The sequence below is a fragment of the Sylvia atricapilla genome, chromosome 5 (genome assembly GCF_009819655.1).
Source record: "Sylvia atricapilla isolate bSylAtr1 chromosome 5, bSylAtr1.pri, whole genome shotgun sequence".
Taxonomy (NCBI): domain Eukaryota; kingdom Metazoa; phylum Chordata; class Aves; order Passeriformes; family Sylviidae; genus Sylvia; species Sylvia atricapilla.
In genome coordinates this window covers 52750609-52763753 of record NC_089144.1, presented here as the reverse complement: position 1 = coordinate 52763753, position 13145 = coordinate 52750609, and the positions used below count along the sequence as shown (strand labels likewise).

Below are 13145 nucleotides of genomic sequence, written 5' to 3'. Positions count from 1 at the left end.
CAATCTGTAAAGCACATCAATGAACCATATTACAAGGCCTCCTAATGCCTTGAACTCACAGCTTTTTATCTTTCACTGACAAGAAATTTTCAGGCTTTATTATTTTGCATTTCCTGTTTTCCTTCAGTATAATTTGACAACAAATTGAGCATCAATTTGTGTGCATTTTAGAGGTTTCATTTACTTGTAAGGTATCTGATTCCTTTCAATTACATCAGAATATCTATGGAACATGGCCTTCCTCTCACTGTTTGTGTTTATAGATGGCTTAAAGCTGAGATGCCCTCATCTCCACAGGGCTGGCAGGAGTTTACCACAAATGCAAATAGAATGAATGTCAGGATGTTCTTTTGGATGAGCTCCAGAATGACAGAATGGGGTTTTCCATTCTTGAAGTAACTCCTGGTCCCTTCTGTCACCTTAGCAAGTTTTTAACATTTTTTGTTCCTCTTTTCCCCATCTCCAGAGTGTTACATTTGACTGAGCTGTCCGGAGCTTTCTGAAGCTTCATGACCTAACAGGAACAGAATGCCATTATATTTTTTTTTTTTCCCTCCTATACCACTAAAAGCAGTTCCCTGGTCTAGATCATGGCAGGAATTTCAGGGACAGCTGTGCTGGCACCAGAGAAGAGGCAGCGAATCAGCGTGACACAAAGCAGGGGCAGGGCAGAGGGGGAAGAAGGTCCTAAGCAGTATCAAGAATTCATTTTGCTGCAAAGTGTATTTCCAAGCCAGTTACATTCCCAGAGAGGGCTCAACACTCCAGGGGAAAGAAGAGGGACCCTTTCCTAATATACATTCCCTGCAGCCTTCTGCTTGGCCCAACCTAAGCATGGCTTGTAGTTTCTTACAGTCATAGTTTCTAAGCAGACAGTTCAGACAAAGATTAAAGGCAGCTTTAAAAAGTCAAGAGCTTGGAAGCTGAGTTTAAAGGGAGAATTAACTGGGTGCTGCAGGAGAGGGTGGGGTCAGAATTGCATCACGAGGCAATTTCAGCCCCGTCTGAAGGGAAGGGTGAGAATCCAGCGCTGGCTGCTCACTTGAAGCAATGAGAGATGGTAGCCTCTTCTCCAGACCTTGAATTTGGATGGGGAAGGGTGGGGCAGAAAGAAGGGAAGGGTGCAGTTTCCAGAGGCTGCTGAGTAGGCAGAAGAGTGAGCAAGGTGAGTCATGAGGTGCAGGCAGCAGGAATTTCCTGCACTGCTTAAGACATGCATGGGGAGGTAGGGGTGGGAGAAGGGAGCTCAGGGACCAAACGCTCGGCTTTACAGAATCTCTTCTGGTATCCAAGCAAGTGTAAGACTGGAGGTCACCCTTCCTGTACCTCAGGCCTACTTAATTTTTCTTTTTAGGCCTTTCTTGCTGTTTTGAAGTGTTTTGTTTGCATACTGTACATCATAGTACTATAATGCAAATCAAATTTAGGGGAAAAGCTCAAGAAACCTACCTTACACGTATCTTCTGGTGATCTCACCTAGGTGTCCTCCAAGAAAACCCCACAAAACAGCAAAATTGCTGTGAATCAAGAAAAGAAGAAACTACTTATTTGGAGCGTGCTTGTTACTGATCCTGCTGTCAATGTGAATGCCCTGCACCCTGGTGTTCCTGAGGTAAGAGAATAAAATCTTCAGTTCTTCTCCTTGCTCTGCTGTGTCTACAAGTTGTTTGTCCTTGAACTAATGGTCCTGCTTGGAATCTTTGCCTGTGAACAGGCTTCTCCTGCTTTATCTACTGGCTTTTAAAAATTTATTATTTTGTACTTTGTTGATTCCTCAACACAAATGTCTGAGCTTTAAAGCATCGTTGTAAGGTGATCATACCAAGCTAGACTGAGCATATCAGAAACTCTTTGTGTGAACGACAGAGTAACAACCACCCGCAAAGCCTAAAGTGAATGGTGTTTTTTCTCCAAAGGATTTCCTAACAGGAGTCTCCTCCTTTGAGCTTTTATCACGGCATTCAAATGTAAATGATTTAGATGCTTTTGCAAGTTGTAGAATCACCTGTTCTCTGACAGATCTCTTTCAAGAGGTTTGAAAAGTCAAAAAACCTTGGAGAAAAAGGAAATCTAGCTTCGGTAAGCTGTGTGGGTTTGTACAGAGAAAGCTCAGTGAGCAATAATCACTGCTGCTTGCACTTGATTAGGACTTTATTAGAGCACTCAAGGGCCGAGCCTGGACGCAGAATTTTGTTCGTTTGAAAACCTGAGAGCAGGACACCAGGAGATTATCACCGCGTTTTTCTTTGATGACTTCCTGCTGCAGTAGTGACCCCGTTGGTACTGAGCGCTCGCTTAAATGCCAAGTGATTTCCATCAGGCAATAGAAATATCCTGAGGTTTCCTTCCCTGACCCCCTTTGAATACACAAATTACCTAATGAGCTGGCGTCTCTACCGCCCTGCTTAGGAGAGTGGAAAGTGGGAGGTCGAATCACCTCGCTCGCTTTCAGTGCCAAACACAAGGATCCTTGGAGTGCGTATACCTCAAGAAACCCAGAGAGACCTGGGGGGAAAAAAAGGAGAGGAGAAAAAAAAAATAAAATTATTACCTTGAGCACACAGCGGATCCAATCAGGACAATTTACATTACATACATAAAGTTCTTTGTGATAACTTTTCTCCCCTTTGTCTCATATCCATCGCTTGTGAAAGGTGTCTTTTACCCAAGTCCTTCATATACTTTTGGTTTGTCATGATTCGATTCCTCTCTGACTCTGTCCCTTGCTACAGCACAGAACTGCAGAAGGGCATCAGTTGGTACTAGAGACAGAGGAATTATTTCAGCTACTGCCGTTTCTGGGCTGAATCAAAGGGTGGGTTGTTTTTGAAACGTCACACTTCGTGTTTGATTCGAGCAGTGACTGCAACACCCACCAGGGAGCCCCACGCCTCCCCCGGCGGAGAGCCTGTTAGCAGGAGGAAAGGCAGAGCAGGGTACAGAAACTCGGGGTTTGCTGACTGTTCTGTGCAGTTAGGAGACCTGCAGTACACATCTTGCACAGACAAGAAACAGCATTGCAGCTGTTCTTGTCTTTTTTTTTTTTTTTCCCCTCTGGATTTTTTTTAAAGCATTCTTAGCATTTCCACTTTCTAGCTGAAGCTGGCTTCTAGAAATCCGAGGAACTATCATCACTTTTTCATTGTTGGTGCCCAAAATTTGCTTATGCTCCTCTGCAGGCTAAATATGTTATTGGTGTGTTTTCAAAGATGAATTCCCTACCCCCTGTTGCTGTTTCAGTGGTGTGGCTCTCTATTTTGATGCTGTTACACCACAGCTTGTTCTTGTTGCTGCTCACAACTGCATCTGTTGATGGGCTGGGAGCCATCTCCAGCTATGCAAATACAGGTCTTCGGAGCTCCTTCTCCAGATTTTTAATCCTACGCAGTTAACTTCCCCTGGAATCCAGGATCTCTGTGGACATGCCAGATAGACCTGCTGTAACTTGAGTTGGTGATGTTCTTCCTCATGTGCAGAAGGCACAGTGCTTTTCTGGACTGAGTTGTCGTTCTGTGTTTTGTAGTTTGTTTTTAAACTTAACTACCATGGCTTCATGATTTTTGTTTTAAACGTGGCAAGCTCTATAAACGTTGGCTAAAGACTGATAGTTGTAGGATATTTAAAATTCACATGCAATAGCATTTTATTACCTTTGGTTTATTTACTTTTGATTGAATAGCTTTCAACTACACTTCTCATCTCTCCAATAATTTGCCAAACTGCCTGATTTTATCTCTGTGTTCAGATTCTACCTTTCTGTTTTATTGCAAATCCCCATCCTATGTACTTTACAGTAAACTTTATCCCATTTTACATGATCATTAAATGACCTTAATTTTCAAACTCTGTTCTGAAGGCTTCTATGCCATTGACAGTCATCCTGTAAAGATTCCACTTTCCCCCTTTGATACATCCATAAGTTTAGATTGGGTATTAAGAAGAAATTCTTCCCTGTGAGGGTGGTGAGGCCCTGGCAGAGGCTGCCCAGAGAAGCTGTGGATGTCCCATCCCTGGAAGTGTCCCAGGCCAGGTTGGGTGGGGCTGGGAGCAACCCGGGAATAGTGGAAGGTGTCCCTGCCCAGGGCAGTGGTTTGGAATGAAGTATCTTTAAGGCTCCTTCCAATCCAAGCCATTCTGTGATATTTCAGAGTCCCCTTTAGTCACACAGCTTTCCCCTGGGAGCCAGGAAGCCTCTTTCCTACCGGTGGAGGTTTATGGCCAGTTTATTCTCGTTTATTCTCTCTCCTCGCTGCACTGCGCGGCCGCTTTTTTCACTCCTTTTTCTCGGTGGCGCTGGAACCCTTTCCCTGTCTCCTTTCTGCCTCGGCCCAGCCGTGCTCTGGCATTCCTGCCCGGGCGGTTCCACAGCGGGACCCGCGCCCTGCAGCTCTCCCCGAGGGGCCTCGGTTCCTCCTTTCCGTGTCCCGCTCTCCCACCTGGGTGCCCGTGACGGGGCCCGCAGGACCGGCCACACCGGAGCCTCCCGGCCGCGCCCTGCGCCTCAGCCACCCCGCTCCCGGCAGCGCCAGCCGGGAGTATCGGTACCCCGCAGTGGGACACTGCTGCCGCCGGGATATGTCCTGCAGCGAGGCGGCGGAACCGGGAGCGCTTCGTTCCCGGCTCCCGGCGCGGCCCGCGGCACTGCCCGCTATCCATGGAGCCGGGGGCTGGCATCACGCCATTCCAGCGGGGCGCCGGGATCCCCGGGGAATTCCAGCGGGGATCCCCGGGAGGTTCAAGGCGAGATCCTTGGAGAACCCAAGCTGGGATCCCTGGAGATTCCAGCCGGGATCCCTGGGGTATTGACAGTGGGATCCCGGTAGACTCAAGCCGGGACCTCGTCGCTCGCCCGCCACCACCCTTCGTGCCGGGGGCGGTGGCCGCCGCCGCTCCGCCCTCCCCGCGTTGTTTGTCCCCGGGCGCGCTCCGTAGCGCGTGCGGCGGCGGCGGCACGAGCCGGGCCCCGCCCCTCCCCTCCCCTCCCCGCCGGTGCGGGTGCGCGAGGAGGGCGAAGGAAGAAGGGGGGGCGGCGGGAGCGCGCACGGGGCCGCGCGCGCACGCCCCCGCCGTGCGCACGCCCGCGGCCGGCCCCGCGCGCGCGGCAGCGACTCGCAGGCGCCATGGCGGCCGCTCGCTGCAGCGACATGGCGGAGCCCCAGCGGCGCCTTCCCGGGCAGGCGGCGCCCGCCGAGGAGGAGGAGGAGGCGGAGGTGGCGGCGGCGGAGGTGGCGGCCGCCGGTGGGGCTGGATCCTCGTCGTCCTCGTCGTCGTCGCCGCCGCCGCCTTCGTCCTCGGCCGCGGTGGAGCCGGAGCCGCTGCTGCTGCTGAACGGCGAGGCGGAGAGCATGTCGGAGCCGAGCCCGGAGAGCGCCAGCCAGGCCGGGGACGGGGAGGACGAGGACGAGGAGGAGGAAGAGGAGGAGGAGGAAGAGGGCGGCGAGGAGGAGGAGAGCAGCCTGGTGGGCAGCAGCAGCACGAGCAGCGGCTGCTGCAGCGACGAGACCCGCTCGCCGAGCCCCGGCGGCGGCAGCGAGGCCGACGCCAAGGAGGAGCCCAAGGGCCCCCGGGGCAGTCAGGAGGACGGGCCGGGCCGCGGCGGCGGAGGGGGCGGCAGCAGCTCCAGCAGCGTGTCCAGCGGCGGCGACGAGGGATACGGCACCGGCCCCGGCACGGGCGGCGGCAGCAGCTGCGGCAGCGCCACGTCGGGGGGCCGGCGGGGCAGCCTGGAGATGTCCTCGGACGGGGAACCCCTCAGCCGCATGGACTCGGAGGACAGGTCAGTGTCCGGCGCCCTTTCCCGGGCAGAGCGGCGCGTCCCCGCCTCGGCAGCCCCCGGTCCCCGGGCGCCGCCCCGCTCCCGGCCGCGGGGGTCTCACGGCAGCCACAGGTTTCTCCGGCCAACTTGTGCCGGGCCCCCGCCCCTGCTCCTCGGGGCCCCCGGCAGCCCGTCCCTGGCTGGGGAGGAGGGGGAGAGCTCCCCGGCCATCGCCGATCCGTGAGAGCCCCGAGCGGCCCCGCCAGGCGCTGCCGCCTCCTCCTCCTGCTCCTCCGGGGCCTCTTTCCTCGGAAGCTGCGGATTTTTCTCAGGTGGTGCTTTCGGGGTTCTTCAGGGCTGTGTCTTGCGCCAACGCGCAGGTGGGGGTGTGCTAAAGCTTTGGGATGGGAGATAAATCTCTGAATGTGGTTTATACCTGCGCCTGCAACAGGGTCTCTGCTCTAGAGGGAGAAAAGCGAGTGAAAAACCTCTTAAAACGTAAGGGGGGGAAAAATCGAGTTAGCTGAAATATAAAGGAGACCAGCCTTTCCTGCATTACGTGTGCACAAGTAATAATCATGCCCAGTGTGAAGTGAAGCTCAGTATTTGGAGGCTCGGAGTCATCTTTGAATGAGTTCTGTAATTGTGAATTACAGAATCTGTAAAGATGAGCTTTTTGTATGTTAAAGCTACACGTTTCATTTTACCAACATTCTAGCTCGATTCTGGTGAAAAGGCACAACCGAATTCTCACGCACAGTTGAATTCTACCATTCAGGTCTGTTGCAGCCTACTAAGTCAAGCATTTCAAAGAGCATAGCTCGTGTAGTTGCTGTCTTGGATGTCGTATGCAACAGTTTACTGGAAAAACTGAAAATAGGGTGGATAAAGGATGTAAAAACAGTGTGAAAGTGCTGTATGCCCCTTAGTAATTAGTCTTTGCAAATAGTTTATGAAACCTGTACAATTTTTCTGTATGTGTAGCAGAAAAAGTATCAGACTTCCCTGCTAGAGTTACAGTTAAGTAAGTTAGAATTTTATTTGTGTTTTCTTAAGTTAGTTTCACTGTTAAATGTGGAGAAGTACATGGTTTGGTCCAGAAATGTACTGTAAATATATGTTAGATCAAAATCTTTGTAACTATACTAATAGCCATATTTCAGAATGAAAATGGGGCGTGACTAGACCTAACCTCGAAGATTAAAACCAGCCCAGCAAACCCCTTGTGAGTCAGTTCCCCAAAACCGTGTAATTGGCCTAAAAGTCTTAAGAAGACAAAAAAACCCCAAAAAATTCAGGTCTTGGGTTTCCATCAGATTTTTGAGACTCGGAGAAGTCACATTTTCTTTCTTCTAAACTTATGCAAGTAGAAGGAGGGGTGTGGATGTTGGTGTTTGTTTGTAGGTTTTGTTTTTTCAAAAGCGGAGATTTTATGTGCAATTGAGTAAGTATGGGAGTAGACGTCTGGAAAAACACCAGGTACATAAAGGAGCTTTAAGCTAACAGTTTCGTGTTTTTCCTAGAATGAAAGTCTAAATCTAATCCTGATCTTATCCAAGTGCGTGTCTGGGTTGAGGAAATAACAGAAATAACTTGCAGGGGTTTTCTGGAAGTAGCGTCATTGTGCCTTGCCTGTGCACTCCAGAGCTGGTTGCTACTTTCTTTCTCTGTCATTGTTCTCGTGGTCCTCTTGCTGTTCATGGTTAAATCCACGTGTGTGGGTTCTTGCTCCTTCCCTGTACCACCAGGACAGGCTCTCTCTTGCAGGAGCGGGGCTCTTTGTGTTTAGTGGTTTCAATAAGGACTGTGCCTTGTTTTAAATCTTTGTAAAGTTTTATCTTGACCTACCAGGATGGAAACTTGGGGTGTTGAGAGTGCATTTTGTGCTGTAATTCCAAGGCCTGCTTGTTGAGTTGGTGAGAGAAGAGCAATGCTACCGAGAATGCCATTTGTTATTGCTGGTGTTGGAAAATTTCATTTGGTGTGCACTCTTGGCTGCAGCGTGGTAGAATGCTTTATTATTTTTGTCACATGTAGTCCAGCAAGTTGCTTGCTTGACACTGTGATCCAAGTGATTGCTGCTGCTTGGAAGGCAGACACAACATAATCCTGTGCCTTTCAGATGATCACACAGACAAGCTGAGTGTAGAGGATGTGCTGAAGAGTTAAGAGTGTGTAAATTGGAATAGTGAAATACCGAGGCAAAGCTGGAAACAGTTTGGGCTTAAGGGTGGAGGTACAGGTATATAATAATGTATTGAAATCCTGAAAGAATTAATCATTCATTGATTTGGTCACGTCTGAATTAAAATGTGATCTCTGTGCCTATTTAGAGAACACTATTTTGGATATTAACTGTTGTTTTATGTGGGATAGTTTATTGTACAGTACTTCATGACCTTTGCTGACTCGCTGTGTCTCCACAGTCCTGAGGAACTTGGTGTCTTTACTCTGAGTGTGTTGTAAAGTAAGGTTCCCTAGGAGGGGAATAGAGAGAAAAGGGAAGAAATGGAACTAACAGTCTTGACTTTACAGACCCTGGGTTTAGCCAGAGGAAGCTGGTAGGAGAGTGTACTTGGTAAAGACTCCTGCTGTCAGCAGGTTTGGTAACATTCAGATCATGCCCCTGGGGTTGGGTTTTTTTTTCTTGCTTCCTCTTTAGAAAATTTGAATGAATAAAAGGGTGTGGTAAGACGGCTGAATTCCATGAGTGATCAAATTCCCATTTCCTTGTGCATGTTCTGTCATTCTCCACATTGTTATCTCTGATTTTTCCTTTAGTGATATCAAATACAAATGAAGCAGGTGAAGAGGAAAATTTTGTATATGGTCGAAGTACTGTTAAATTTACTGTTCAGCAACTTCTGTTTATACCATTTGATTGTATTTTGGGAGTATCCGCTGACAGAACAAATAATTTGTAGGAAATTTGTCAGTATTTATAATAACACAAGAAATAAATGCAGAGGTGACTATCAATGCCCTGAAATTTAGGGTGAATTTTAACCCTCCATTTCCATGCCCACTGATCGACTTTGTACTTTGTTACAACATGTTTATCTTCCCTCTCAAAAAAACCCAGAAAGGAACAAGCAGGGACCAGACTGATACCTGGGATAAATAACCCAGGTGGCATTTTCGGCTCAGCAGGAGAGTTCAGTGCAGTAACTCAAGGACTACCAGGTATCTCACTGATCTGTAGTAGTTCCATTTTTTTTCCTGGGAATTGTGCTAAGTTCCCACTGCCATGCAGGAGTTTGTCTGTGACTTTGTGAGCCAGCTCAGATCAGCTGGCTGAGTAATAATAGTCTGCATTCAAGCCTGGTGATCCTCTGGATTTACAGTTGGAACAAAGACTATTATCAGCACGTGAATGCTGCTCATTTTCTTGTGCTTTTCCCTAACTCAAAACCTGTGCTGAAAGGATGGATGTGTTCCTCCAAAGTCCTCTGGAGCAGCTAGTCTTGCTGCAATGCTCAGAAACATTTGACAGGGCTTGAAAAGAACAAAATGATGGTTCAGTTAACTATAAACACTGAAGCTGGACCTAAGCAAATGCAGGGATTTGGGTATAAACCAGCTCAGCTGAGTGTGGTAGAAATGCATCTGCAGCTCCCTGGTGTTGCTACTGCTGAATTATGATATTTTCTTACAAACACTTAGTTTACTGAAATAATTTAAATATTGTTTACTGGAACACTTACTATGGAAATATATTTAAATCTAAAGTAGTTTCATCATCAGATTTTGTTTGATTTAGAAAGCAGTGGTAGGTCTTGCAGTTTTAAGAAGTTGTTGAGCAGAAATTTGAGTACTAGATCTGGATGAAGAGCTTTTTTGTTCACCCTTGTGAATTTGTCTTGAGTCTTTGTACTATCACCTAGAAGTTACCCCTGGTTTACTGTTCTTACACTATCTTTACCCCTCTTAGGAGTTTATCCTTTGCTCCCTCCTCCTGACTGGGCAAGGAGCATGGAAAAGGTGCATTTAAACTGCAGGATCAGCTGCTCTGCTGAGTCATCTGTGAGTGCTGATGGATGTGCTGGTAGGCCAAGTGTAACAGGTTGTCTTTGGATCTATGTAGTAATCTTTCCCTTAGGCACATCACTACATAATGTCCATCTTACTCACAGGCAATTTTTATGGAACTCATAAGGTTGGGATTTTTTTGTTTTGGTTTGGGTGGTGGTTGTTTTGTTTTGTTTGTTTGTGTTTGTGGGGTTTTGTTTGTTTGTTTGTTTTGGGGGGGATAAGCTTTTCATGGTTTTTGTTATTCATCAACACGTCAGTTGTTGAGAGGCACTGACTCAAGGAATACTCAGTAATACTCAATGACCATTTCTGTTCTTAACCACATACAACTTGCATAATACTTCTGAAAATGTTGTTAGTCTGTTCATGTTTAATAGAGAAGCAGTTTTTAAAACACATTTCAGATAAGTTTTTCAGTAGTAAATTTCTTTGTGCTTTAGATTGTGAAGTTTTTCATTTTACTGAGTGAAGTGACAGTGTGGAACTAATGGGTTGAAAGACAAGAGGTTTAGATGTGAAAATTCCAGACTCTAGTCTGAGTTTTTTTCGAATCTCATGGAAAATGAAGGCATTGTCAACCTTTAAGATGTATGCTGGTTTAAAAATATTAGTTTTAATTATAGTCTGTATTTTGTCTATCTTTTAAAATCTGAAAGGCTAAGAACTTAGATTTACTTGGCAGTGGCACACAAGTTGTATGAGTGACATTTCTGAAGGCAGAACAGTAAGTTTGAAATATAATCTGGAGGACATGTCGTACTAATAGGCGTGTTTCATGGATCCATGTGACCAGATTAAAAAGTGCTTCAGGCCTCTCTTTGCTGCTTTGCTGCATAGTCTCACTTGTTCCTATGCAGGAAGTGAGGAATCATTCATTAGCACTTATGACAAGGTGCTTAAGTCGTAAATTTTTTTTTTTTTTTTGAGTGTGTGCAATATTGCCATGTCACAGTGAGCTGTACAGAAGTTTACCCGAGTTTCAGAAATTCTGCTGAAAATTGTATTTGCAGTATTTCTAACTGCATTTATTGTTGCTGTAGTTATTTGCTTTCAAATTGCAAAATAAACCCCTTGTTTCTGTAATGGTTATGTTCAGGCCTTTCTGGCACGGGAGAAAATAGCTTTTGATGGGAAGACAAAACAGCCCAGATATTTTGTATGGTGAGTATCTTTATTACTAAAGCTGTTGGTTGGTATAATTGAGTGGTTAACATGAGGTCTTTTTGTGAACTAGATGAAAGAGCTTGGTATAATGAGCTGTTATAGTTATTGTAGTAAGATGTAAATATACTTCATAGAATTTGAGAAAAACATTTTCCTATTCAGCGTAAGACAAAAATAGTTTTGCTTTTATGTAGGATTTGAACATCCACACCGGTCTGTGTGTGTTTTGTGTTAAGTTTGTGACATCATCAAGTCTGGTAACTTCTAAATACACGGTTTAATAGCTGGGTTTTTTTCAGGGAATTTCCTAGGCAGTAATGGAAAAAAACTTGTCTTGGTTTTTCCTTTTTCTTCTCTCTCTCTTTTTTTTTTTTTTTTTTTCCTTTGTCCCTTCCCTGTTTCACTTTGCAGTGAAGTTAAACAGGGTGTTACATGCAGCCTGAACAGTCATTTGGCAGAGCTGTGACATCACATTTCTGGAGCTGGTCACAGATAAAACTAACTCTCTTGGATGATGCAGTGGAAATGTTCTACTGTACCACTCTTGCTCAAATCTTTCCACAGCTTTCTAGTACCTTTCATATATATATATATATATCCATATTTTTTTTAAAACTCTTACCCAGCTGCAGAAGAACAGTGAGGGAATGTGGAAATACACCTAGAACCCATTGCCTTGGGGTAGTTGTAGAGCAGTCTGTTGTTGGCTGGGAAAGTGATACGTGGAAGGGGGATGAAAAACAGATGGAGCTTTCAAGACAGGAATAGAGGTTTCTGGCAAGGGGATGGTGTGAGATACACACAGAAAACTTCTGGGACGATAGGGAATGAGATATGTCTAATAGCCTGAGGGGAAAAAAGAGAACTTTACCCAAAGAAAGTGAAAAATTGGTCTCTGCTGTAAAGTAGCCAAGTAATTGCAGGGAGTCCTTGAAACAGGTGGGAATGTAAGTGAAGTTGTGCAGGGAATAGAAGAGAGTGAGGAACTGTTTGTATGAACAGTGAGTTTTATCTGCTCTCCCAGTTGCTGTTAAAAATACACGATGGCATAACTTGCAAAAATACAAAGTGGCAAATTTGTAAGATTCCCTGAGGTAGAGTTTTCTTTGGTTATCAATCCATGTAACTGATTCTCTTTTTTATAGCTTTATATGCTTTCTGTCATTTAGATATGAACATGTTCAAAAATATTTATTTTAGAAAATGAAATATAAATATTCCATGTTGTGCTGGCTGTTTATCGTTGGTTTTGTAATACACAAATATAGTGATCATGATTGTGGTTTTGCAGCATTCAATGCCAACAAAGAACTGGGGAAAAATTTTGGAGCTTTTTGAGATGCTGAAGTACTTTTTTCCCCTCTTAACAATGGTAAAATGCCAAGCAAGAAAGACCTGGGATTTCTTTTCCCATATCTAATTTTCTTCTCTATACTAGAATTTACATTCTTCAGTAAATTTTGCTGAACTTCTGTTGCTAATGTTGAATGGATATTTTCTTTCTTTGATAGAGGTTACTTAAGGTATATGCCAAGATACTTGATAGAGGAAAGCAAAAGATTTGTTATGATTTTGAAAGTCCTGTTGTCATCCTGGTGTGCCATAGAGGAGTGCTGTAATTCCAACAGCTTGTGTAATGTCAGATGGAGAAACCTGCACCTTGGTGGTTTGAGTTCAGACTTGTGAAAAACTTACTGTTGGCTCATACAGTGGTATTGTAATTCATTAAATATGCCTAAAATAAGAACCTAGCATAAAGAATTTCCACTTATTATTAATGTCATTCCGTGTAGCCTTTTGTATAAATTACTAGCTCCCCTGTAAAATTGCAGTGAAGTCCTTATTGTGATGACTTTCGTTTATTGTGCTGTAGTAATGACTTGGATTCCAAATGAAACAAAAATCTTGATAGTGGAAAGAAATTATTTTTGAAATACGCAAACAAAGAAATGTAAATGTTTCTTTTTCCTTTGAAATAAAACTCCTTTTGGCATGTCTTTAAGCAGATTTCCTTAGATTGACTTGAATGCTAAGTTATAGCTTAGACAACTGGTACAAGTAGAAGTTAATTCAGTGACAGAATAGGAGTCAAACCTTAATTTATGACCTTTTTATTATGAATTAAGCCAGTTGGTGGAGTTGTACTTCACTGATTTCCTTGCTTTTGATGCCTGGTTAATACTTGAAGGAGCAA

The 13145-nt window shown here is 45.3% G+C and overlaps 1 protein-coding gene across 5 annotated transcripts in view; it reads left to right on the top strand.

Moving 5' to 3' along the window:
- The first annotated feature begins 5072 nt into the window (after window positions 1-5072).
- Window positions 5073-13145, top strand: part of AEBP2 (AE binding protein 2) — a 41126-nt gene continuing 33053 nt past the window's right edge. For all 5 annotated transcript variants that reach the window (XM_066319516.1, XM_066319515.1, XM_066319514.1 and 2 more), the window contains exon 1: window positions 5073-5776. In XM_066319516.1, coding sequence (XP_066175613.1) covers window positions 5121-5776 — 656 coding nt within the window. In that variant the 5' untranslated portion in view covers window positions 5073-5120. The remainder of the gene's footprint in view (window positions 5777-13145) is intronic.